The 27224-nt window shown below is 39.8% G+C and overlaps 1 protein-coding gene across 1 annotated transcript in view; it reads right to left on the bottom strand.

Annotated features, from left to right (window-relative positions):
* The window catches only part of LOC306762372 (disintegrin and metalloproteinase domain-containing protein 12-like), a gene marked incomplete at its 5' end in the record, with an annotated part of 120519 nt that overhangs the window by 26892 nt on the left and 66403 nt on the right, over positions 1–27224 (bottom strand). Inside the window, 9 exons of the mRNA XM_079248815.1 lie at positions 1073–1250; positions 11563–11711; positions 13996–14080; positions 15010–15179; positions 15507–15578; positions 16393–16458; positions 18886–19075; positions 19810–19886; positions 24110–24188. Coding sequence (XP_079104941.1) covers positions 1073–1250; positions 11563–11711; positions 13996–14080; positions 15010–15179; positions 15507–15578; positions 16393–16458; positions 18886–19075; positions 19810–19886; positions 24110–24188 — 1066 coding nt within the window. The remainder of the gene's footprint in view (positions 1–1072; positions 1251–11562; positions 11712–13995; positions 14081–15009; positions 15180–15506; positions 15579–16392; positions 16459–18885; positions 19076–19809; positions 19887–24109; positions 24189–27224) is intronic.

Here is a 27224-nt window from a genome sequence, read left to right as displayed (position 1 = left end):
TCTCTCAAGATGACTCATTTATACCTTCATTTCCCTGCAAATGTCAAAGCTAAAATGTAGAAAGATGTAATACAGACTGAAAAGAACATAATCTAATGTGGGAATATAAATGTGTGCAGTTTTATCAGTAACCGATTTCTTGCTCTTATTCTGAGCTTTCTATGACTATAAGTTGTGCAGTTATGGGGTTTGGATGTTGTTTGGCTATACAGGCTATTTATACAAGCTGTGAAGTGTCTGACACTACTTTCAGCACCTATTCCTCTCCAGATTAAGGGTTCTGTGTGATGCATTCATCCTGTGGTTTTTGGCTCTATGACACGCAGCTGTCTTGGCTGCAGCTGAGCGATAGCTGTGACTCTTACATCACATCTTAGGACGTCTTACAGTGTGTGTGTGTGTGTGTGTGTGTGTGTGTGTGTGGGCAAGAAACTAAGTGAGCATGGATGCACACATTAGAGGGAGTCAGTTTGTTTGGATCCCTCTGCCATAAAAAGCTTATTTCAGCTTCGAGCCAATCATTCTTTAGATTGTTTGCTTTGTCAAACAGATGGACAGCGGCTTGATTGATATGTCTTCAACAAGGATGTGACATCATACCGGCAGCCTGTCGAAGTGAGGGGTAATTTTTAAGATTTTTCAAATTTTTAAAGTCAAATCTTTAAATTACAAAAACAATGTCATGAAATGTCTGACTTTAAGTTTGTGTGGTTTGTTAGGGGAGGTCTTGGTGAGCTTGTCGGACTTTTAATGCTTCCGGATGATTGACTGCAGCAGTCTCTGCAACGTCTCTGGAAAAATGTCATTTTTTTACCCAGTCTTTCCTTACTTTGTGACAGGAAATAGGTATTTGAACAGTATATTTACTGTTCAACTAAGAATCATGGTGGAAAAAAACATTTTCAGATCTTTATTTATCAAACCTTTGACATGAAATCAGAGAAAAAAATCCGCTTTTCCTTCTGCAGTTTCACATTTAGTCACAAAGAGCTGTCCAGTGTGACGGCAGCAGTGGCGACAGATCCACTCGGCTGAAACAGGTGAAGATCAAGGCTTCTGTTAAGGACTTTACCTCGAGCTCTCCGCAGTCACATTCTTCTCCCTCCTCCACATAGCCATTGCCGCACTTCTGTCCTCCGTACAGCACCTTGACCTCTGGCATGTTGTACAAACACATTCCCACACCTTTCTCCAGACTGGCAGCAAGGTCCTTCTTGCTGCATGTGCTAAACACTGTTGGGAACGGATATCTGCAAGACAACAAGGGGAACACATTAAAGAGAACGTTCACAAAAAACAAAAGAGAAAATCCTGCTTTTGTGCGAGGAATATAGAATATTAAAAAATAAAAAGTACATGTGTTACAGTACGAACTAGAGTTCATTGCATTTTTTGCCCGGCACAAAACCTAAATGGCCCCCTCAAAACTCAAAAGAAACCTTTTCTTTGGCAGCTATATTTTCAAACGGCATATCCTGACTGGAAAGGGACAATTTAAGTGACTGGCTAGAGGGAACGGTGCTATTTCGAATGAAGGTGACTGGAGTGTGAGCGTGTGTGTATGCAAATCCTGAAATAGCAAGCCGGAAACCGTGTAATTTCTACCGCATTAATTTAATTCCTTACATGAAGTGCTGACTTAATGTCTAATTTAGAGAAGAAAGAAATTGAATTCTAACCAAAAGAGGAAAAAAAAAATAGTTTGGAGATCACAGATGAAGCTTTGCGATACTTCAGTAACAGCACGGAATAAATCTCCTGCTATAATTCCAGATCCAAAAGAATACAAAAGATTGAGTAAGAAAAAAAAACTTGCTGCAGTAGCATGGAGAAAAAAAGTCGTGCACACCAAAACAAAAAGCCATAAGGAGAGAAATCACGGACCTGACCAGCATCAGTGGATTGGCAGAACCCTGGGGACTTACAACGTTCAAGCTCGGGTAATAAAAAAAGCCAAACAATGACACATATATTACCAAAGACTGTTGAGGCAACTCAGCTTTCCCCCCAGAGATGCTGAAATTTTTCTGCAAGCTCAGAGCATCTCTATGAAGTTTGGTAAGAGCTCTGCCTGGGAGGGAAAAGCTTTGCAGAAATTGGTGCTTGTAGACGAACAGGTAAAAACAGCTTTCTCCCCCCTATGTGACATCCACCCCAGACAATACAGCTCCAAAGCCAACACAATGATCAAGTCCTCCATGTTATTCCTGTGAGTGCCGGGTCATTCTGCTGCAATCAGGCAAGCTTTTCCATGTTCATTTTTCAGCAAGAGAGGCTCCTTTCCCACTATAGACATGACAACTACATCAGACACTGGACTTCACTGATGCAACTTTTACTAACTGATACTTCTTAGTAGCGTTGATATTGTTTGAACACATGATTGCACTTATGCCATTTGCACATTGATGTGTGGAATAAAATCAGCACATGATTGAGCAACAGTTGACAATCTGCAAACTGATTAGCTTTCAGTCATTGATGTTATTTCTTTATGCTTCATTTTCTGGTGATTTCATATAAGATTATTTTGTCACCACTGGGTATTTTGTGACTCCACCACAGGCTAACAGGCTGGACTCACCGTTGTTCAGCTCGGTTGCACTGACTTCTCTTAACTTTGCCTGAGTCGTGGGAATAAAAGGCAAGTCCGGCTGTTAAAGGGATGCTTATCTATAAGCAATAGCTGCCTTGGTGTAAAAAACTTAAGCCCAGATCAGAACTTTCAACCAGATCAGTAACAGACTTCTGCTGTTAGTACTTTTAGGAAGTGCTTTGGAAAAAGATCCATCTGTAAAGTACTGACTACACAGCAGATCAGGACTGTAACATCACCAGGACTGTTTTTTTAAAAAACTTGTCTTATCCAGCATCATGACAGCAGAATGATTGTCTGGCTGCTGTGTTGTGCTGAACAAATTTAATCTTCCAAGAGGAGCCTTTAGATATAAGGTTCCCCTTGATTATTTAATTTTAATCCTTATTTTATTATTTATATCATAAATAACTTTTTGAATTTTTCTTTTTTATTCCTGTTTAAAACTGCTAGACTGGACAGGAGGGAAAGAGACAACAAAGGAAAAGGACGAGAAAGAAGAAGCATAAAGAGATAATGGAGAGTTAAAAATAATGTGTGATAACATTGCTGAAATGTTCCGTGTCCTTCTGTTTCTGCACAACAGGAACACGTTGAAAATATTTTTTATTTTGCTGAGTCAGGCCAGATAGCTTTTTTTTCTTTTTAATCCTTTCCTACAATATATAAATAAATAAACCAATAAGTTAATCCATAAATACATTTCTGAATGATGCCCGGTTGCCACTGATGTAGCGCTGACGTCCAACACAAATTCATTTCCCTCCAAGTTGATCTTAATCTGAATTGTCCGCTGTGGTTTCAGCTCCTCACACAGATGTTGTGAAACCTGCCACTGTGTTTGAACTCCTGCTCTTATCTGTCAAGAAAACGCCGCCAGTGTGAAACACGAGCAACAGGACATCTAATACAAGAACCCAGTGTATGATTGCAGCGCAGCCATCCCTGTGTTTTCATGCCAGCATCACACAGACAGCATCACAAAAAGACTCAGAGAAAAAGAGGTATAAAGTAGTCCTTGTTGGATACAGCCCGGCCCAAAGAAGAGCGTGTGGAGGATGGAGGGTGACAGCGAGCTAACAAAGGATTGGCAAGCAGGGTACAGAGGAAGTGAGCTCGACATTGGATGCTTAAAAAGCTTGACTTTAGACAGAAACATGTCATACACGTAGTTATACGGCGATAGGCTGACTGAGGTCTTCAAACGCATCGAGGCGTGGAGACTGCAAAGCTTTCGGCTTGGCAGGGCAGATTTATGAAATTTCAACATGACACAAAATATGTTTGTGGAGCCTGCCGTTGGACAGCAGTGGGAGGAGGGATGTGTGATATTTTGCCTTTGCCTAAGGGGGATTTGGCTGCTGCAACTGCATGGATATTTCACTGCTGTTAGCTGACTATAGTGAGGCTTCTCCTGAGGGGTCAGGAGATAACAGTGGAGGCATTCAGTGGAAAAGAAATCTGTTCCCCCCCTCCAACAGGAAAACAGATTTCTAAAGTACACAAAACACAGAAAACATCCTCCTCTAACAGCCACCCCTGGGTGAAAGTGTAGCCTCCACTTCACTCAGACCGTCCAGTTTTGAACGTTGCTGCCTTTCATCTTTCACTGACCACACGCCAATCTACCTGCCTCTGTCCACTCATGTCTCCCTCACATAATCCACTCATAAATCATTGTACACACTCATCCTAAGAGCTTTGTGGTCCTGTTCATGGAGACTGTGCATGAAATCAAGCACATACCATTCAGATTCAACAGACCAAGTCCATTGTAGATTGCTTAGACCACTGCAGATAAAACAAAACAAACACAAAAAAAACCAACACAGACATGCTTCAGGAAAGGTGGTGCAATGTCCAAAATGAGGTAAACACAATCTGTTCCTAATAAACCTGCTGGAATGGTAAAAGCTGCGGAAGCCGCATATAGTCATGCAGAAAATTAGCTTTCTTTATCTCAGACTCACATGGGAAGATTTAGCTAAATCAGAACATAAACCTGTGTTACAAGCTGCATCAATTTGACGCGATTGCATCATTATGTAGACAGCTATGGTTATATTGAGGTAAACGCCTAAAACAGCAGGTGTTTAGTGGGTAACTCCCTTTTGCAGACTATTGGCTAATTTTTCTTCCCAACATGAACATATTTCATCATGTATTGCCTGTTTAGGGGTGATCCTGTTAAGGCATGGGCTCATAATCATCACTGAAACATATTCCACAGCCTTCCCATAGCTTCTTTAATATGATGAAATAAAAAAAAGAGTAAAATAGTGAACATAACCCAAAACCAACATATTCTTCAAAGACAGATTAAAAACAACTCTGCACGAGGAGTGTTGTATCATTTATATGCTTGCATCTCATGGAATCATGGCGAGACTCAAGATATTACCTTGAATGAACTGCCTTCGACCGATGTCCGCTGTGGTTTGTGATTGTGTATCAGCAGGACTTTGATAATTGAGCTGCAGCGCTAATCTGCAGCTGACATTCCTCCAGGTAGCAGCTGCCCACACAATCCTGGTAACAGATGCAGCGTCAGCCTGACTAGGTGTCCAGGGACGATGCGAAGATATCTCTGTCACTCCCCCCCACCCCACCCGCCTGCTGCACTTCTTCTTCATGACAATAAGCTGATATACTGAAAGAAAATCCTGTCCAGACGTAGATGAGCACAAACCAAAGACTCTTGTGATGCCACCAGCTGAATGTCAGCGACTGTCGGCAGGAGAGCGGAAATTAATTAATGTCAACTGAATAAAACGATATTTAGAAACCATTTGATGACTGAAAGTATAGACAGTGTATTTAGTGCAGGGCTTGTTGGTAATAAAGTGTTTAAATTGGTAAAGAAAAAAAAGTAGCTTTAAACCCAGGTTCTTTCTCCCTCAATCGAAGAGGAAGTGGAGAGCTAAGCCAAAACTCAATTCATTTTTCATAATCTTCCCCATTTTCTGTAAATCTATTTTCTACAAATCTTCTATAAGTCTGCTGTAAGAAACAGCAACAATGTGCAGAGTCTGGCCCACAACGACGTTTATTATCACAGCTGAGACCGCGCGGCTGCTCTGCTGTCCAGGAAATTAGAGTCGCAGCAACTGTTGGTTTCCCTGGATAATATTGCTGTACAGTCCTTCACCCTCTCCAGGTGTAGTTTGCTGAAGTGGAACTGATTTGGTAATGCATAACAGCAACAACAAAAAAAAAAATCTAATTAGTTAGACTCATTCTGGATGCTGATTCTGTTTGAGAGGCAAATGTGTCATTTTTACTTAATAACACACTGATAAAGATCAAGCCTCATAAATCTGGGTTCTTCATAGAGGAAAAGAAGTGGTGCTGTCAGTCTGACTTGTTTTTCTTTTTTTAATTTGCCTTATTACAGGGAGGAAAAATTACATGTCTGGATATTCATTTGGGAAATATCATTTTCCTATTAGGTTATGTTAAAAAAAAGACAATATTTAATAATAATTAGTGCTTTACTAGGTAAATGCACTTCTACGGTTTATTATAGGGGACATGCAACAAATGCATAGAATAAATGCAAAAACATTCCTGCAGCTATTACTACTGAGTTGCATTTTAACTCCTTATTTAGAACTTACCTGCTAATGCAGATATGGACTCAATACAGACTGCTTTGTGGCATTAGTGGGCTTTAACAAGCAGTAGCTGGACAGGAAGGGGGGTCAAAGAGCTAAAACATGTGAGGTAAACACCACCTAAATATCATAAATATTTATCTAAATATAGACTGTATATGTGTCACAACGAATATGGCAAAGTCAGTAACAGAACATTTCCGCTCTTCTCTCCAATGCCTGACAGTGATTGGTTGCTTGGTGCTTAAACCTAATGATGTACGTGCTGGCTTTACGATGCACCATAGAAGCACTGTGGCAGACAGACACGCTAATCAGCTGAGACACCGGAGGTAAAAGTGTTTATCTCTGTGACTGTGATTTCTCATTACATTACAATAGAACTGCTGGATTAAACTTCTTTTTACACTGCGAGCTCTCACTCATGAAAGAAATGTAAAATCTGTTTGTCCATCCAATGTGGGGATTCTGCATTGAATGTTAAGAGAGGTGAGAAACAGATGTCAGATTTTGTTGCAAAATAGAAGAAAGCCCCTTTGATGTGCATATGCAAGATAGTGAAGAAAAGAGAAAAAGGATGAGGCATCAGAAGCCTTTCTGGATAAAAGTTGCAGTGCATGTTGTTATCTCTTTCCTGCCCTCTCCACCCCAACCGGTCGAGGCAGATAGCTGCCCTCCCTGAGCTGGGTTCTGATGGAGGTTTTTCCTTCCTGTTAAAAGAAAGTTTTTTTTCATTGACACTGTCGCCTCATGCATGCTCAGGATGGGGAACTGGATCGAAGTCAAGATACAATGCAATCTGTTGGTTTCCATTAGGTAGGCTATTTATTATGAATTGGATCGAATTGATGTGTGTGTGTGTGTGTGTAAAGTGCCCTGAGGTGGCTACACAAATAAAGCTGAATTGAATTAAAGCAATTAATGTTTATCATGTTCCAAAGTATATATATATATATATATATATATATATATATATATATATATATATATATATATATATATATATATATATATATATATATATATATATATATATATATGTATATGTATACATTTATGTAAATTCAAGCCACAAGCTTTGTAATAAATCTGATCAAGAGTCAAGTTTCAAAAGTAATACAATCAAAACTTCACTTCATTTAATTAAGAAGTGTAAAAGAGGTTTGTTTGAAAAGAGCCAGGTCTGCATGGAAAAGATTATTCTGCTAATGGCTGTAGAATGCTAATTGATTTCATGTCTGTGCGACGATGATGAAGTTTCTTCTCCTGACTTGCAACTACAATAGCAAGTCGTATGTTTAATGTGAAGATGCGTTGAAAACGGAAGATCTATTGTCACAGACCCAGTGCAGGTATTATGTTAGACCAGAGGAATGTGAAGATGACGAAAACAGGATCGTGAACAGCATATGTACTGTTTACATGAGGTTTATAAAAGGCTTTTTTACTTGCAGACCCTCTGACTGACATCGGCCTGTCTCTGCTGCTCTCTAAGATGCACAACAGACTGACATGCATTTAGTCCATGCTAAGCAGGAGAGACACGTTTGACCTTTCAGCAAATGGCAACACAGCCAGACGCCCACAGTGATTAAACATCAGAAAAAAAACCAAAACAAAACACACGGGCTAAATTTACTTCAAACATTTACTCGCTAACCAGCTCCCCTTTTCTCCACTGCAGAAAATATATTCAGAGAATTGCATTTTGTTCCTTCTCACCTCATTCGCACTCATTTTGATAAGAAAATAACACGAGTCACAAACTTCCTCCAATCGTCTTGACAACACATTTGCCTTGTCACTTAAAAGTGCAGCTGCAGCTTCCTGTTGCGCTTCCTTATTCCAGTAAATTACACAAACAAACCCGGAAAGAATCAAAAGAAAGTACTTTTGTGCTCCTTTAGCCACATTTATATGATGCAACTCTTGGCTCAACTTCTTACTTCAAAACATCCACGTAAACTGTTCTTCTCCACTGTCACTCAAGTTTTCACCTGGTGTTTAGTCATAAGTCCCTCATGGCCAGTCTGTATGGCTCACATGCTTGTCATAATCTCCCACACCTACCAGAAACAATTCCTCCACAGTCGTCTTTCGATTGTTTGTCTCACTCCCACCATCACCTCTTCCTCTGTTTCTCATCTTATGTTACCACTGGGGAAGATAAAAGACCAACAAAACCACAGCATCCACACTTAGCCTGTCTATCGCCGCATAAAGCACCTCTCTGCGGATCCCTCTCAATGTGCTCTGGCCCTGATTGCAGCTGGCAGCGTCACTGATAATCACATCATTTAGATGCAGTCTGTCCTCTCCTCCATTAGCAAGTCTAAGCTCAGAGTAACCAAGACACACAATCAAACAAGCCACGCTGCTTTTCAGCGCCGCGTTTAACATTCTGAAGACATTTGAACCGAGGGTCAAAGTAGGCTGCCAACATTAAATAAATAAATAAATAACAAAGTAGAAAAAAAAAGAGAACTCAGATCTGCAATAGGGGGGGGGAGGGGGTCGACATTGTGAAATGATGTGTTTTGTCAACAGGAAACTAAATTCAGAAATTCAATTTGGGAGATAACAGAGAAAGTCCAGCGTGAACTTGGGTGAGTTCATGATTTTCATTTTTGACTCTTTCTCAGCAGATGTGGCAAAATAACAAACTCCAGACTGTGCGGCTTGGGGGTCTGACGCTGCAAAACTAATAACACCGAGACAACAACGTCCGGAGCACACGGCTGATGTCTCATCTGCACAAATCACATCAACATGAAAGGCAAAAGATACTTAGAGATTGATATGTTACATTTTTGGAAAAAAATTAAACTTTAATGAACAAAAAATGTCACCCATTTACATATCCAGTATACAGAGCGCAACACTGGTGTTTATTTAGACATTATTTGCACGAGGTTCTGATAGTATGGTGCTTCAGTCTTCATATGAAAACTCAGGTTTTGCATTTCAGATGGCACCACATTTGTAAAATCTGAGGGGTAAACATACTTAAAATGTCACTATGACCACCCATATGGTAGTGACTTATCTATCACATGGCAATCCTTCTCTAATGTTTACCCTGGTGGGCTGCAGCTTACAAATTAACATCATTCTGTTCTAAAAAGAAAAACAGAAAACAGATGATGGAAACCACATACTCCTTAGCTCTCCATACAGATGGCTGCTTTTTCATCCAGAGGCACCAAATGGCCATTTAGGTTGTGTTTATGTCTGTTGGCTTCCCTTTTCAGACCATAAACTAGTTTATTTTCAGGGATTTGTGAAGAAGAAATATGGAGAATATTACGAAATATGCAAGCAATGACAGACTGATACTACTTGTCAAAATTCATCATGCTTCTTAATAATGGCCACATTTGTGCCAGCAAATCCTACATAAATGATGACCTGTCACCCATATTAACTCATCCACTTGTTGCACTGAACTCGTATAACTAGCATGTCATTTTTTTAACATGTTTGTTTTAAACAAAAAAAAAAAAATGCAGCAAATTTTTTCACTCAGGGAAGTCTTATCTGCTTTCATTACTACGTCTTTCATTCATTCTTCTTCCAATACTGCTTGTTTTTAATTAATTTCACTATTTTGGCCATGACAAAATCCCTTCTTAATTCAATTCCAATGAAATATTTGGGACAAAATCTATAGTTCTGCCATGTGTTTAAAAAAAAAAAAAAACTAAATTAAGGCTGCATCTAATTTAAGGCTTCAGCTGCTCGTGCTAAAGAGAGCAGGATCTGGCAACCTTTCCTGCCACATTCTCACGCTGCACAAACCTCCAGTTGTGTGTATAATGTGAATGATTTAATCCCTCAGTGATAAGATTAATGTGTGAGACAACTGTTCCATATGTTTGTCTTCTTGTCAGTGCTGTAGCATTTATCCTGACCACATTCATCTATGGCTTTTTGGGACTCACCATCAGGCAAACATAACTGCCAGCAGGCCAAGGGTAAAAACCTAGTACTGCACTCTGGTTTCTCTTTATCTGCTAGCTGTTTACTAACAGTGGCAAAGTCCATCGCTTGCAGCAGCGCTGTTATCTCAGCGACCCAGGCAATGCGAGCAGAATGCGACAGCAGCTGCTTTAGTCTCAGGCCAAAGAGTGTGTGTCTGCGTATGTGTGTGTGTTTTAAGCCCTCTCTTGTATACATCAACACATAAATAATGAGGCATCATGTACAGATAACTACCAACCAACTCAAGCAACCAATTAAGTTTGATTTATCTTTTAGTTTTTGACCTGCTATGTGAAAAGTAAGTGCACATTTTAGAGTTTAAACTTTTGCTTAACCCAACATTTTTTACATTAAAGTCCAACATTGTTTACATTTTGTGACAGCCCGTGAATTCATTCATTCATTCTATCAGTTTCTATACCACTTAGTCCAATTCAAGGTTGTGGGAAAGATGGAGCATAGCTCACAAATTAGCAGGCAAGAGGCAGAGTACACCCTGGAAAAGTCGCCGGTCTGTTGCAGGGCCAGCACAGAGACAAACAAGCATTCATGCTCACCTTCACTCCTAGGGAGAATTTAGAGTGACCAATTAACCGAACACCAATGTCTCACGGTGGAAGGACATCGGTATGTGTTTAAAAGTTTAACTGACATGGTCAAATTCATTTTTTAAATCTGTTATACCTGCATTGAGAGACTCTGTATCTCCTTTCTGAGGAGCAGCAGCTCATGGTCTATGCAGGACATGGGTCATGCCATTTATTATTTCATTGACTTTTCTTGTGATTGGCCTGCTCATCGATGATTCACCATGTAGCATTACATAGAGACTGTTTCTGCACAGTAAAGGATACCAAACCCAGCTGCAAAGCTGTATCTTATAAGGCTCTAAAGGTAAACTAGTCACCTCATACCGTCACAAACAATCTGTTGCGTTTCTGTGCAGAAGTGATATTTGGCTTCGTCTTACTTGTGACAGAGTTTCAGGTTACTTTTTTTATACACTGTGCTGAAATCTGTTGAATGAGAATAGTTGTCCACTGCACTCCCATGCCCATGTGACCATACTAATAATGGTGTCATGGGGGTTTCCTCATGCAGTGCCTGCTGAGGTGAAAAGGTCATTTACATCCAGTGGGGGATTCTTGCTAGTTTTATTTCCCCAGACTCCCTGAAACTGATCCTTATTTTAAAGTTGTGCATCTCGAATAATTTACATGATAAGATGAACAAATCATTGATAATGCAGTGGTGTTGGTCTGAAAATGGTTTGCTCTGTAGGTGTGTCTGTTCTCATTCAGTGAAATGAAACTTGTTTCAGATTTAGCTGCGACTTCTCAAATCGTCACCTAAACATAATCAGAATCTCACCCTGTTGAGGGGGTCATGATGCACCCTCCACGATCTGCAGTCATCCTGCATCCACAGCCGCGCTCTGGGGTGTCGTGATTCATTCCAAAGTTGTGTCCCAGCTCATGTGCCAAAGTCACGGCTGCGCCCAGTGGGTTCTCAGAGTGATCCTATGATGGACAAAGAGAGGGCCCAGCATATTAATCACATGCACTCTTGGATGCTTGACTTTGTTTTCAGTAAAAAAAACAAAAAAACAAAAAACTGAACTGAAGTAAACTAAAAATAATAATTAAAAAAAAAAAGCAGAAAAAAATGAATATAAAGACTATTTTTAAGCAGAGGCTCTGTTGCCCTCTCCATCCTTCTTCAATTACTCATTCTCTTCATGGAAGCCCGAATTCAGCTGCCATTTCACTTCCCCTGCAGACCCAATCACGTCGACTGCCAGTGGAGACAGCTACTGCAGAAAGCTGCATAAATCTACTGCTGTATGAATGTATTGATAAGCAAGACAACTGCCCTTCACCTGCCACAGAGACAAATAATGACAACTTAGGTGGAAGGCAGGGAGGCAGGGATCAGGCTGGGTGAGTGAGAAAGTGAGTCAGTGCATGTCTGCCAAGGTGACACTGAAAACCTGGTAAAATATACAGAGAAAATCAGATTGATTATTGTGATAGTCAGCAAACATTTGGGAAAATGTTGGGTTTAATCAGCCGTTTCATACACGCACGCCTTTGCTCCAGAATAGGAGTAGATTAAAATATTTAAACTGATTCCATGCATTGCTTTGTAGATGTAAAGCTTCTGCTAGCAGCCCACGTAACCTCCAAAAGCTCATTTTGCTGTGCAGACCCAAACCTTTCATATGCAACGGCATGCTACGTGGGCTAGATTCCAACCAGAAAAAGATAAAATACAAATGTCATGTGCAGCCCAGGAAGCATTTTTCTGCCTTACAGAGATGCTGTATCTACGGTGACACAGTGATTGCATTTCTAACACAGTTTACATTACATGAATGATTAAAAAAAATTCTAATCCAGAACAAAATTCAGGAAAAAAACCACCTACATATTAATGTATATGTCACGGTTTCAGTATCTGTCTGCCATGTTCATGAGAAAATGCTTCCTTTGAAAGTAAGATCATCAGTCAAAGTTGTGGACAAGCTGAGCCACTTCCTGCTCTGATTAGAGACCAGCGTCATGGGAGCTGCTCTCTGCCTTTTAACGGGAAGGATGGGAAACCTCTTTGCTGCTTCTGCCATGTTTATCAGTACAGATTGCTTTTGTACTGTGTGTGTGTGTGTGTGTGTGTGTGTAATTCATAGCGGAGTACTCCAAACTAAGTGACATATCAGTTGAAATAAAAAGAACTCATGACTTTAAAGCAGCTGCAAGATGCTGCTATGATGGCAAAGAATTAATGTCTCGGTTGCAGCTGAGAAACCCTCCAGATTTTATTAAACATCCATGTGAGAAATTGAGCCATGTGTCCAGAAAACATTCACAAGCACGCTCATGTTGATCGAATAAATAAGCAAATACAAGATATGTGGCAGAACACATGGTGGAGTATGGTTTGAGGAATAGATCACCTCCTCTGACAGCCCCTCTCACTGCTTATGTGGCCCTTTAATCTTGATCCAGACCATCTGCTTGATGCAAGTAATGGGAAAGTGAAACATCTGGAGAAGCCTCATCACAGCAACGACCAGCAGAAAACACGTTTATTAATGGGGACACACATCTGGGCTGAGGCGATAATGGTATTGGGCCGATAACCACTTTGTGACTTGGCATGGGTGTCAAGTGCTATAAGAGGAAACCAATTTTACCATGTGAAGTAATTCTGTATTTGGGGGTGATGCACGGTTGTGTATGAAAATGCATTCTGACTCAAATGTGCGCCCTGTAAGAGCTGGAATAAACAATTAATCACATCTCATAAAAATGTAAATGCGGTTGTGTTCCAAGTGCCCCACCAGCCCTTTTTTACACCAGTCTCACACAGCAGATCTGTATCCACTATGACGTGAATAATTTCAACACTCACTCAACCCATATTGGACAGCTGTTGCCTTGCTTTAACACTGCATGACTGCAAGACTTCACTTGGAACACAGTGCATGTCTGAAAAAAACCAATCCTTCTGAGAGTATACTTGTACATGCATTGTTTTGTGCATGTGTGTGTGTGTGTGTGTGTGTGTAATAATGTTAAAGGGGTGCCAGCACAAATATCATTATGTTATTATGCATGACTTCCTGGCAGACCTGTCCGTAAGTTCCCTTCCAGCAAACAGCGAACACCTTCCCTGCGTAAATCATGCCTGGATTGTGTTAGCCTGCTGAATGTCTGCACCGATGTAATCGGGCCATACAGAGGAAGAGGGGGCGGTGGAGGCAGAGAGGGGGAGCAGGATGCAGGAAGAGGGTTTTATACTAACCATGACAATGCCTCCAGACTGCTCCACTGTGCACATGCTCATAATGGGCGCCATGCCAATGGTGGTGCCCTGGAAGTAAACGCCGCTGCACAAAAGAAGAAAAGCATGACATTAAGATGCGACAGGAGCGAGACGATGGCCATAGTCAGGTTTTTACATTGTGTTTACAGTTTGTTTGCCAGTCATAGGACTTGAGTAAAAATCTTTACACAACAGATTTTACCATCATGTGTTATCAGGTGTTAACTTTTTCAATATTCTTGTTGACTCATTAATGTAATAACTCCATCAGTACACCTACTTAAAACATTTTCTAAAACACGCCAGTCTTGCTGGACTCAATTTTCCCATTTCTTCTTCTTTTTTTTTTTACAATTTTTTTTTTATTTTTTTGCAAATGGTTATGATCCCTTCAGATTTCTGAACAATTTCCATCCATCTTTTGTGGTCCTAAAGTTAATGACCTTATTATCTCTGTTTGGGAGCCGGACTCTGTAAAACAATGATTTTTTTCCCCTCTTATTTGCACACACACACACACACACACACACACACACACACACACACACACACACACACACACACACACACACACACACACACACACACACACACACACACACAACTCTGAGATGATGTTGCACAGAAAACTCATTAACGCTTTCAATACTCCAAAAGTAAAATGGGAGGATGTCTGTGACTACTTTCCTGCAGGGATTTTGGAGGCAAAACATGTTTATGTCATGCACTTATGTAATGATGTTATTACAAAATTGTATTCATGTGATATTTTTAAATAAATCTGTACAAAGTCCATGATCTAACAGGCTTTTCTGTGCTTTGTCCCTTTTCAAGGCTAATTCTCGCAGATACTTTAAACCCATGCTGTTACAAGGCTCTTTTGTGGTCATGACTGGAGTTTCATAAAATCTCTTTCTGGCCAGATGTTAAAGCTCAAACAGACGGCACGGCATATTCTAGTGGAAGTTACAAAACAACAACAGCAACATCTACCTTATAAGCTGAGCATTGTCGTGGGGTTTCAGGGGCAGCAGTTTCATTTTTCTCCAGTCCAAGAATTCATGCAGGGTGGTGAAGGGATCTTGAGTGATGGGACATTTATCCGAGTCACTCCACACCTCCAGACCCACCAGAGCCACCCGAATGTTAAGAGCCCTGTAGAACTGAGGGGGGAACATGTTGACAAGTGGAAAGCATCAGTGTGGCTAAAGATGTTGGGAGATTTACAGAGATGTGCAAACACAACTGATCAAAAGAACTTCAAATGGATGAGTGAGACATTATCACAATTATATTTACTTTCTGCTCTGGCAGGTCAGTTTGCATCACAGATATGCTTCTTGTTTATTTTAGATAAGGAAGCATGTTTTATGTGTCTATATCCATCTTGAAAACAAATCCATCCACCTCTTGTGTCTTCCAGCCATAGATCTACGGTGATTTTAAAAGGGATCTATTCCACCTTAATAGAAGGAGGCAGGATGTTTTACCTTATCCACGTAATTGGCTATTTCTGCCAATCTCTGCTTAACTTTGTCCAAATCCTTCCCCTGCTTCTGAAACTAAATAAAAAAAATAAAAAGAACAAAACATCTTATCAGCAGATAAAATTAGAAGTTTCATTCACAAGCAGCAGATGACATAAGTGACACCATCATTTTCCAAACTATGAACCATGAAAAAACGATAACACACATGCAAATGAGGCATTTTATATGAATCACTGCTTAAAATATTCACTGGCAGTATGTTTTTTTTCTCCTGCCTTTTAGACAAGTTTTCAAGCTGTGGCCATCTGGATGGAGAATAATCTCCTGGTGTTACAAAGATGAGAGGCAGGGCTGCATAGAGCAGGTGTACTGGCAGATATGACATGCTGGAATGCTTTGGATTCAAACTGCAGCAAAGCAAAACGGTGTATTTTTCACTCCGCTGTGGATCATGTAGTGTTAATGCTGGACCTCAAATCTAATCCTTGAAACATACTTGAACTCTTATCCATTAATGGAAAAAAAAGTGGTTTCTTTCCATCGTGGTAACTGGTATTGTAGAGGGTTGTTTTTGAGGAAACCCCATAATGAACTTGTCAGTGCTTGCAGGAGACTCTGCTCTATCAACATGGATTATTTTTTGTTTCCTGTATGATCCACAGGGAAACTAGAAGTACAACTTCCTGTGAAAAAAAAAAAAGGCTGCTGCCACAGGAATAAAGTGGTTTTCTGCACATTCTGCAACTGATCTACTGTTCCTTGACTTTTTTGTTCTTTATGTACATCATAAGGGACACTTATGTCAGGACAAATTGCTGTATTTTTAGTATATGAGGTCTTGTAAAAAACTGTGCAAATGTGGGTGGAAGTGAAGCAGGTGCGTTACCTCTCTGTTATCGGCAACAATGATCAGCTCAACGTATTTGGTTGTCTTCTGAGTATGCCTTTTGTGCTGAGGTTAGAAACAAAAGATGGACATATATTTAAAGTTAGAAGAACTAATCTCTGAGGATTTATTTTCCACCTGATACTCCAAAAGATCTGCATATTGTAGCGTCTTGTACTGCACTTCCTGGGCCTGCATCAAAAGCCTAAAGATGAACCCTTAAAAGTCTGCAATACATGAGGATTAGCCTTTCTGGAAATACTGTTACATTTTCTTGCCAAGTGGTTTTTGACAAGGCAGCCTTGTGCCGTTACAGCAATATAAAACTAGGCTGCAAGTTAACTGAGTTAGGCATGCACTAGAAACTGCCTGTGGGCCAATCATCAATCGATTCCTCAGTAATTATTACAGTTTTGAGTGCATGTCAATATTTGGCCAATACAGTGCAGTGTGAGCTAAATAGGTGAGTGCAGAAAGCTATCTCACTTTAATCATCATTTACACATAAATATAGGTGTCAAAGTTATCTTTTGCTGTTGGAAAGGTATGATGTTTACCAAAATTTTACATTTTTATGATATATAAATTAACTAGATGCCCTGTATCAATATTAGAACTAAAGTGTTTGGTGTTTTTTTTTACATAACTTAAGTATATTTCTTATATGTTATTTATTATAAGTGTATTACAAATGATTATTAACATAACTAAAGGTTTGTACTGAGCCACCTAACTCAGACTCTGTATCAAAAACTGGTTCCACTCGGGAGCTGATTCCCACTTTTCCACAGCATCGGAATCATGCACCACTGGGTTTATCAATACCTGTGTCAGTCTGAGATAAAGGTATATAGTTGTTGCTGAAAAAGATGATTCAGAGCATGGCTATATTTAATTTGCAAGCATAACAATGGCACAAACCCTACAGGACCAATGATACTAATAGATTACAGGACAGAGCGATGTCCTTGCCTAATGGCTGCTCTGCTCCAGCCTCTGTATGTGAGGAGGAGAGAAGAGCACTTGCTGGAGGTCTTCGTGATGTTCAGCTGCAATATTTTCTTTTTTCTTTAAATCAATCCAGTAAATAATTTCACAGAATTTCCTGCTTTCAGTGGATGCTGGAAAGTTTAACCTAGATGAACTGTGAGTTTTCCTCCATTTGGTGAAAATATTCCAGCTGTTTCTCTCTGTGGAGGCTATTAGCCGCGTGTTAATTAGCTCACCTGTAGTAGCAATTGTGTACATATGCTGCATGGAGACTTCAGTAGCCTATAGTCGGGCACATTGCTATTAAAATGCAGTCTGCAATGCAGTTGACACAATCATGTGAGAATGGGACAAATTGTGGCTTACTCAATGCAAATATTGACTGATTTTTTTTTTTTATATCAGCTTATTTATTATTGTCCCTTTTTCAGACCAGATGTGTAGTGTTGTAGTATTGGCAGTCTGAAGATAATATGTAACTTATATATTATATATAATATTATATATACATATATATTTTTTTGTGTTTGCGAAGCACATTTTTCTGAGTAAATCTGAAGGAACTCTCAAATGAGGAATGATGATGAAGAGATGATATTTGATGTGTTTGCAATGTTTTCTATGCAGTTGCATATTTATTTTGTTGTGCGACTTTTAATGTTGGTAAGACAACTCCAAGCTGCAAACCACTTAGAAATAAATAAAGTTACCTGACCTGAACACTGTTTACATAGTTTTTACAGAGTCAATAAAGATTGTAAACTCCAACTTTATTCTTTTTTTGACACTGTAAATCTGAGTTGAATACTTGCTTCCTCATTTAAAACCGATAAGGAACCAGATTGACAGGCAGAATTATTAATGGCATTGAAATCAATAGAATTTGATCAGTTCCCATTCCTACACATAACAAACATCAAGATTTCCTTCCGGAAATAATAGTATTATTTATTTTTTTTTTCCTTTTTGTTTAATATTTATTTAGTCTTCTGGGAAATCACACAACATCACACCACATTTCAAGTTATACTCAAGTTCCATTTAAAATCAAATTTCTAATTTCAAAGTCTGAACCAGTGCGCTTCCATAAACCCAAAGCTGACATACTGTATTACTCAGGGGGTCATTAAGCTCTGTAAATGGGCAAGGCACTTCCTGACTCAAGTGGAGTTTTTAATGTTTTGAAATAGGGGCAGATGGATTTTGCACCTGCTCCAAGCAAATCGTCAGCCAAACCTTCTGCATGAGCCCTCGACTCTGGGCTCTTAACACAGATAAAATGCATGTCAAACCAAAGGCAGCACCCTGAGGGAACCTTTCCAAACCTGGGTGCTTGCCAGATTTCTATTCTTTGGTGAAATGCCTGCGTATCTCATCAGCTGAGTGTTAGCAGAAATGTTGATGATGAAATATATTTATAATGTGCTCAGTTTGATGTTTATGTGGCGTTGAACAGTTATGGTCAATGACTGCTGGGCAACAATGGCAACACTGTAATCTTACCCTTGTGTGGAAGGATTGAAAGGGGGTTTTGATGTGGTTTTCAGGGGCAACAGAGGACATATTGAAGCCATGGCCACAGGCTCCAGGAGTCAGTCTTAGCTCTTCCACTCGATAGATGAAGTGGACCCCGGAGTCACGACCAGACACAGGCTCAATGATAAACGTCTTGTTTTCAACTGCAATGAAACCTCTGCAGAGACAGAAGCCCAAGTTAAAAAAAAACAAAGCTTCAAAGCACGAAGTTTCTCAAATATAGAAATCGACTGTGGCTCTCTGATGGAATATGCAACACCGGAAATAGCTCTTTTTATACAAGCCCACTTTTACTAAGGACAAATGAAGCTATCTGAAAACATTTTAATCATCCCACATACCTCTACAGTTAAAAGTAGTCATAGTTCCATGGATAAAAACTTGATTAATTCCACAAATCAGCAGAGAGACATTGAAGCACAACCTTCTTCACATTCATTCCTGCACTGAAAAAGTTACATCTTTCATGTCAGATCAAGATAATTTAAATGTTCGGAGTCATGAGCAGCTGCTGTGTTGATAAAAGCTTATCACGGCCAACTCTGCTTCCCCGCAGATTAATTAAGCAGGAGCTAAAACTGTGAATCTTAAAAAAATTTGGCGAAATTCCACTTCAAAAAACTCCAAATTCTGGTTGGCCATTACCCCCAACCAGATGCCAATTACTGCCAAAAGTACAAGCAGATTCTTACTGAATACCTCTGTGAACAAAGACATTTGTGTGACATTTTCTCCTATTTCTGCAAGCCACACACCGGCTTACTGACAGCACCCTTAAGGGGCTTAAGAAAGTGCTGCTGTGCTGAGTGGCTTAAGTAAATACAAACTCTGCAGCAGCAAATAGCGCTTAAAGGGCAGCCTTGAATACAAAAAGATTCTTGTGTTTCTCACCGAAGGCCCGAGCAGACGCTGACGGTAACATCCGAGTTTAGATGCTCCTGTACCTCCCCATGGTAGTAGCAGTTTTTCTAAAAGAGATAAAGAAAAACCATGTATATATAGAAAAACCATGTATATATATATATATATATATATATATATATATATATATATATACATATATATATATACATATACACTACTCACAAAAAGTTAGGGATATTTGGCTTTCAGGTGAAATTTATGGAAAATGCAATATGTTCATGCTACAGTGGTATAATATCATAAAAGTAAGACATTTAAGTAGAAGGATGCACTACTGATTTCCTCATCTCAAAAAATTCATTCAACACAAAAGATAACAACAATGGTAGTTACACCACAACAAAAAATTTGAACGTCTCAATATCTCATCATGTGCCCTTGAGCATCAATTACAGCTTGACAACGACGTCTCATGTTGTTCACAAGGCAACTTATTGCCTGCTGAGGCATGGCATCCCACTCTTCTTGAAGGGCAGCCCTCAGGTCATTGAGGTTCTGGGGTTCAGGGTTTCGAGCCTCTACACGACGGCTCAGCTGATCCCACAGGTTTTCAATGGGATTCAGGTCTGGAGAGAGTGCAGGCCATTCCATTTGAGGTACACCAGTCTCCAACAGCCGTTCCCTGCTGATGCGGCCTCGATGAGCAGGAGCATTGTCGTCCATGAAGATGAAATTAGGCCTGTGCTGTTCATGTAGGGGCACAATCACTGGATTAATGATGTTATTCAGGTAGTATGGGCTTGTCACTGTACCATTCACAAAGTGTAGGGCAGTTCTGTACCAAGTGGACACCCCTACCCACACTGTAACACCGCCACCACCAAAAGCTCGCCTGGTGACAACAGTGGCTGATGCATAGCGTTCTCCCTGACGTCTCCAACATCGTTGCCGGCCATCATTTCTGCTCAGTGTGAATCGACTTTCATCAGAGAACAGCACTGAGGCCCACTGGTTCCTCGTCCAGCGTAAATGCTCCCTGGCCCATGCAAGACGATGATGCCTGTGCCTGGTGGTGTGGTCAGGTACCCGTGCAGGTCGTCTAGCACGCAGACCACGCTGATGGAAACGGTTTGGAATGGTCTGACGTGACACTTGGGTGCCTCTCACCTCTCTTAAACGTGCCTGGAGTTGAGTGGCATTCATCATCCGGTTTCTCAGGGCAGTGTTCACAATGTAGCGGTCATCCGCACGGGATGTGGCCAAAGGACGTCCACTTCTAGGCCTTTCTGTGACTCTTCCAGTCTCTCCATATCTCTGTTGCAACCTGCTGATGACACTCTGTGACACTCCAAGCTCAGTGGCCACTTCTGTCTGAGAACGTCCTGTTTGAAGCATCGCAATGGCATGGGACTGTTGTTCCATTGTTAGGTGTCGTCTTGGTCTCATGATGTCAAAATGTGAACAGCATGATGAGGACAACCGTTTAAACACCAGCTCTAATTGAACCAGGACATTTATTGGTCAATTCAAGGATCACACACCTGCTGTGATTTTTGCCGTTAAGCTCCTTGTTAGAGAACAGCAACTTGTGCAAAATTTATTGAAACATTCAACAGTTGGACATGTGCATTTAAAAGCTTAGAGAAGATCACGTTAAGTTCACCTGTACAGGTTTGAATGCATTTTAGGCTTTTTGTGAAATTTCACCCAAAAGCTGAATATCCCTAACTTTTTGTGAATAGTGTATGTATATATATTTATATATATGTATTTATATTTATTTATTTATTTATTTATTTTAAACCTTAACATGACAGAAACCGAATCACTAATGAAAATGATAGCTTCAGCAAAAAAACAATTTAACAAAAAAAAAAAAAATAAAATAAAATAAAGAAGTATTACTCTACAGAAGTACTACAGAAGTAGTACTCTACCTGACTTCAAAAGACCACAAGAGAACAAGACACACTGGAATTATCCTGATGTTGCCAAACACATGTTCATTTCATTTAGCATACTCTGTAGATCAGTGTCTCCTCCTCTCCCTCTCCTCAAAAATAACTTGTCTGACATCAACGCAGACAACTGCTGAAGAGAGAAGCAGGACAGCTGACATGCATGTGGGGTGACTGTCATGTAGTAACAGTTTATCCTTCATCTTTCCATCAGAACAGTCTAAAAGAAGGAGAAGAGGACATTTAAAGCTCCTCAGACAGAGAAAACACTCATGTCTGGAAGTAAAGCAGAGGAAATGACTGTCATTAAGAGACAGTACAGACCTCCATTTACTGTCAAGCAGCTCTCCAGTCCTCTTTTTCTTTTTTTACTTGTAGCTAGCAAGCATGCCGACCATTTCTCATCCAAAAACCAGCTTAAAACACTTCTGTCCAGTACAGTTATTAGTATAAAAGCAGAACAAAAGGCTGTGCTTAGCTTAAGCAACATTAGCTCACCTTTTTTTTAAAGAAAACATCAGGCAGCGAGTGGTAATTGTCTTTTAAGAGGTACAAGAGGAAAGTAGACATCTGCACTTCCTCTTTGCTTTGTTTTGAAGGATTTATCTAAAATTAGACCGTGGCAGGAGAATCTGAAATTTTACAGGTCTTTTCTGACCAGATGCAGTGGATGAATGGTTAACGAACGGCTTCTCTTATCCAAAGAAACAGGGTTTAAATCCCATCAATGGTAATCTATTTTTAGTGAATATGAAGCATATGCATGTGCTTGTGCATAAGAGAGCACACAGAGAGAAGGAAGAGAAGGCAGCTGGATGAGGAGGGATGCCTTGTCATTTGTGTTTTTGGCTTTAATGAATGTTTTCAATCCTTTAAGGATTTAAATTATTTTAAAGGTGTTGAGTTGAATTTATTTACAGTTTACATTTTTCCACAGATCCGTGATTACAATGGCAGACTGCTTTGTTGGGTGACAGCAGGTAATAAAATTGCGCAGCTGCAAGAAGCTTATCGAAGACAATACTGCATGACAGCCCAAAGCTTGCAACATCCCTCGTGCAAAATTAAAGGTGAGAGAAAGAAAGTGTGTGTGGAAAAGTGTTGGCACAACTTTGTGAGAAGCTGTCAGTTGCTGCCAAATTACCAAACGGCTCCTTCAAGCTGCGAGAAACCTGTCAAACTGTCCTCACAGCTGTTCAGTTAAACACAGTTTTCAGCCCAACAGAGAGACAAAAGGGGCATCACACAAAATTGCACATCCTGGGCAACCAAAGAACTGTATATCTCCTTAAACATGGATGCTAAAAAGGTTTTCTTGTCTAATTCTGTAAGTAGGAGCTGTCAAACAACTAAAATGTTTAATCCGATTAAATCACAGGATAGGTGTGGATTAATCACAAATGCTAACACCTAGCTGTTGGTCTACCGAAAGCCGGGCTGATAATCCTGAAATTGAAGCCTAAACAAACGTCTGCTTGATGTTGAGATAGAGGACTTTGGTGAAATGAAAACTTCAGTCTGCTTTGTCTGCAAATGATTTTTGTTTTGCTCAATTCTTAACTTCCCGTCGTCAGAGCCGACAGGTTTTTTTTGGATTACCATTGGATTCTGACAATCCCGTCACCAACTGATAAGGAGTGTGAACCAAAATGTCAGATGCAACGACTGAGTGGTTAATTAAATTATGAAATTAAGTGGTTCATCCTCTAAATATAAAGCTTCAAATGATCAGAATCTTCATTAATTAGAAGGATAAAGATTCATTTCACCACTACGACAAGGCACCAACACGCCCAAAATCAGCATCTCTTGCCCAGATAATGCCAAATTCTGATTTTTAATATGACACGGTTAATAACTTTATGTGTTAACTAAAATCAGTGTGTTAATGCTGCAGATTAATCTCTTTACATTAACCTGTTAACTTTGACAGCGCTATCAGTAAGCCTCTTAAACTGATTTCAACCGATCCAGTTCAGCAGTTAGCATGCTTGATAAGTACGGAGGGAGGAATTCATGACAAATCCTGATGGCGGTGCTGGCTAAATAACAACCAGAATAAAACACAGCTTAACTTCAAGTAGGCCACAGGATGCATGTCCTGCTCAGCGATGTCCAGAGGCTTCCAAACACACAATGGGTCACACACAAGCAATCACACGCTGCTCTGTTTGAGTCAATATTTGATTTTAAACAAACGCTTCAGAGGCTGTGTACATTTCTCTCTCTTTCTCTCTCTCTCTTTTTCTTTCAAAAGCTGATCCTTTCCAAGAAAAACATCTGTCTCCTTGAATGTTTTTACACTGCAACAACAGAGCGCTACTGCGTGTCATCTTGACGTGACCAAATGCCCTTGAGTTCCACCGTACCGTGAAGTTGTGAGCACCCGTGACTGTGCTACCATCCTCCCTGTAATGTGTCTCGGTGTAGTGGCTCGCAAAAAGACCCCTGTGAAGAGAACATAAAGAAAACAGACACATCAAACCCCCACAGAGTTTTAAAAAAAAAAAGCTTTATGTCTGCGTTGAATAGCTGAAAGACTGGTTTCGGCACTCTGGACTTTTCACATAGTGTTGCTGGTAAGCGCATGTCGGATGATGTGGATGAAAGAGATTTACAGAAAAGCTAGTCTATTAGATTCATTTGTACGTGCCCTTAAATCTCCTGGCATTCAGCTTGAGTTGAATCCCCACTGAGACAATAATCTATACACGTGAGTGTGTGTGAACATATTTGAAACTGTGTTTACAGGCATTTTCCTTCTCAGGGCACGAACAGATGGATGCAGAAAGCCCCTCCCAAAGCAATGGCAAAGGAGCAAGAGGAACACCCACCTTCTGCAGCTGCGTAATCTCCCTGACATCAGGCAGGATGATCTTAGGGATGTGTGTGAATGTGTGTGTGTATGTACTCCAAAAGACTTGACTACTCATACTTTTATTTTTTTTTCCCAACGGTTATTATGACGCATGTCAATCACTTGAGAATTTGTCAGCCACCGTGGAACAAAATCAAAATGGGAAGAGGAGAGGGAGAGGTTCCAAGAAGTGGGATGATGTGGGACTTACACGTATCACCCAATGCTGCCTTTCTGCAGCAAGAAATTAGAGTCTGATCAAACTTAATTATTGCAATAAATCGCCCTTTAATACTTCTCAAGCATTTCATATAATTTATTTTCTATTAAATCATCTTCTACACCATTTATTCCAATTCATGTTCACGGTGGGCTGGAGCCTACCTCCACCAATTAACAGGTAAGAGGCATGGTACACTCTTGACAAGCCATAAGTCTATGGCGGGACCAACACGGTCAGACAAACAACCATTCACACCTCGAGAATATCTAGAGTAACCAATTAACCTAACATGTATGTCTTTGGACAATGGAAGTCAATTGGATTACTTTGAAAGAAACAATGCATACATGCAAACGCCACACATAAAGGCCGCTATTTGAACCCCTCCCCAGCCAAGGTTCGTACCAGTGACCTTGCTGTGAGGCTGCGCCGCGAACCACCACACAACCGTGCAGCCCATCATGAGCTCAATCTAAATTTCATATCTTCACTGCATATTTAAAGTTCATCTTTTATGACCCGTTTAAAAAAGCATCAGTCCTCTGTGCTCCGAGCTTTACCACATTTAACTTCATTAAATACTTATTATCGCTTTAATGTGCCTTATCATGCTATTAGCAACCTCTAAACCAAATCTGATAAGCCAAGCGGGCAGTAATCACTGTGAAGAGCCTGGTACGTCTCATTAAAAATGGATGACACATCAGAGGGTAATGTATGCCTAATGAAAATATCACAAAATATCCATATATGTTTACATTAAACTTGCAAACTGCAGTGCTTTAAGAGTGACACTGATGAAAAGTAACTTTCCAACAAAGTGATATTTTGGTGGAAATTCATCATTTGTACTAAAGATGGGATTTGTGTCATCTGAGTGGTAATTCCAAGCAAAATGCTCCAGCGCTGCATTTTTGGGAACATGTTGGGAAAGCCAGCTTAGGGCAGGGTGGCCTCTGGTACCGAGCTATAAACCACAGAGAAGCTGCAGGATTAACATGATGGAATCTCCCTGAAATGAACTCCTTGGCAACATCACAGAGTTTATGAGGCCATGGATGTTCACAGGGAATTTGTGGTTGAGTGTTCTCTGACCTCTTTGGTTACCTTTTGACTTACTGGGATGAAACTACGTATTTTATACAGCTTAAAATGACCACACTGTGTATCAGATGCTTATTTCCTTTCAAGATTACTCCTAAATTTAAAGTTTAGACAAATTTATCTGACAAGTTTGGATCTTATAAAACTCTTTCGAAACAGGTGTATTGTCTGATTAGTTGAAATAACTTGAATATGATTTTTTTTTTTTTACAAAGCAACAGAGAAGAGAAAGAATGCAGGATGTTTCTGAATAGCAGAATACTTTCATGTGAATAGATCTTTTTGCAACACAATCCAATTTTGTTTCTAGATTTTTTCAAGACAAATCAATCGACTGATATATATTGAAATCACAGAAAACTAATGGTCAGTTCATAGAAAAAAACTTGTGTGAACTATCTAAATCAGGTGTGTCCAGCTCCACCCCTCGAGGGTCACAATCCTGGAGAGTTTTTATATATCCCTGCTCCAACACACCTGCTTCACATTAATGAGTCATTGTGCAGAATTGCTGCTGGATCCATTTAATTTGAGTCAGGTGTGTTAGAGCAGGGACATACTGTAAACCTGCGGGACTGTAGCACTTGAGTACCGACTTTGGACACCCCTGCTCTAAATCATGCTTTTAAATCATTAGAGTTTTTTTTTAGAATGTTATTATACAAGTGGTGTAATTTATAAATGGATAAAAATGTTGAGGCTGTAATAGTTGTGGAAATGCAGTCTTTCGTATGTTCTAATCCTGCAAAAGAAAAAACTGATGTTAGGGCTTTATAAGTAGAACATTTCAGGAAGTGCTTTAATGTGCAAATGATTGTAACTTCTCTAAGGTTCATATTTTATAAAGAAATCTGTCAATTTGGGATTTATTGGTAGTTTTTCACTGATTTTTTTCTTCATTAAATGCAACAAATCACAGACAGGTGTGAAGACATGTTATCATCTTATTTGCCAAGCGGATGATTCAGCAGGGGTTATACTATCTAATATTTTGAGTTATTGTCTGGGTTTAATAAAATGCTCCATATGTAATGAGATTGTGTAATAAAAGTTCATTCTACCTTGATCATGTTGAATTACTTTGGATTTCTACACTTTCACTTTTGCATTGCTGTGCAGTCAAAACGATGAGCTTTTTCCAAATATTCCTTAATCATTGTATATCTGTTTGTATTTTAAGCTTACTCATATGTGCTTATTATTCTTATTATGTCTTAAATTTGGTATATGTAACTTCTGACGAACACTATATGTGGCATACTACACCATTGCATCATTTACTCAATATAAAAGGAGCCAC

This window comes from Telmatherina bonti (genome assembly GCF_933228915.1).
Source record: "Telmatherina bonti genome assembly, chromosome: 11".
NCBI lineage: Eukaryota > Metazoa > Chordata > Actinopteri > Atheriniformes > Telmatherinidae > Telmatherina > Telmatherina bonti.
The sequence above is the reverse complement of the archived record's forward strand: the minus strand, read 5'-3'. Positions and strand labels throughout refer to the sequence as shown.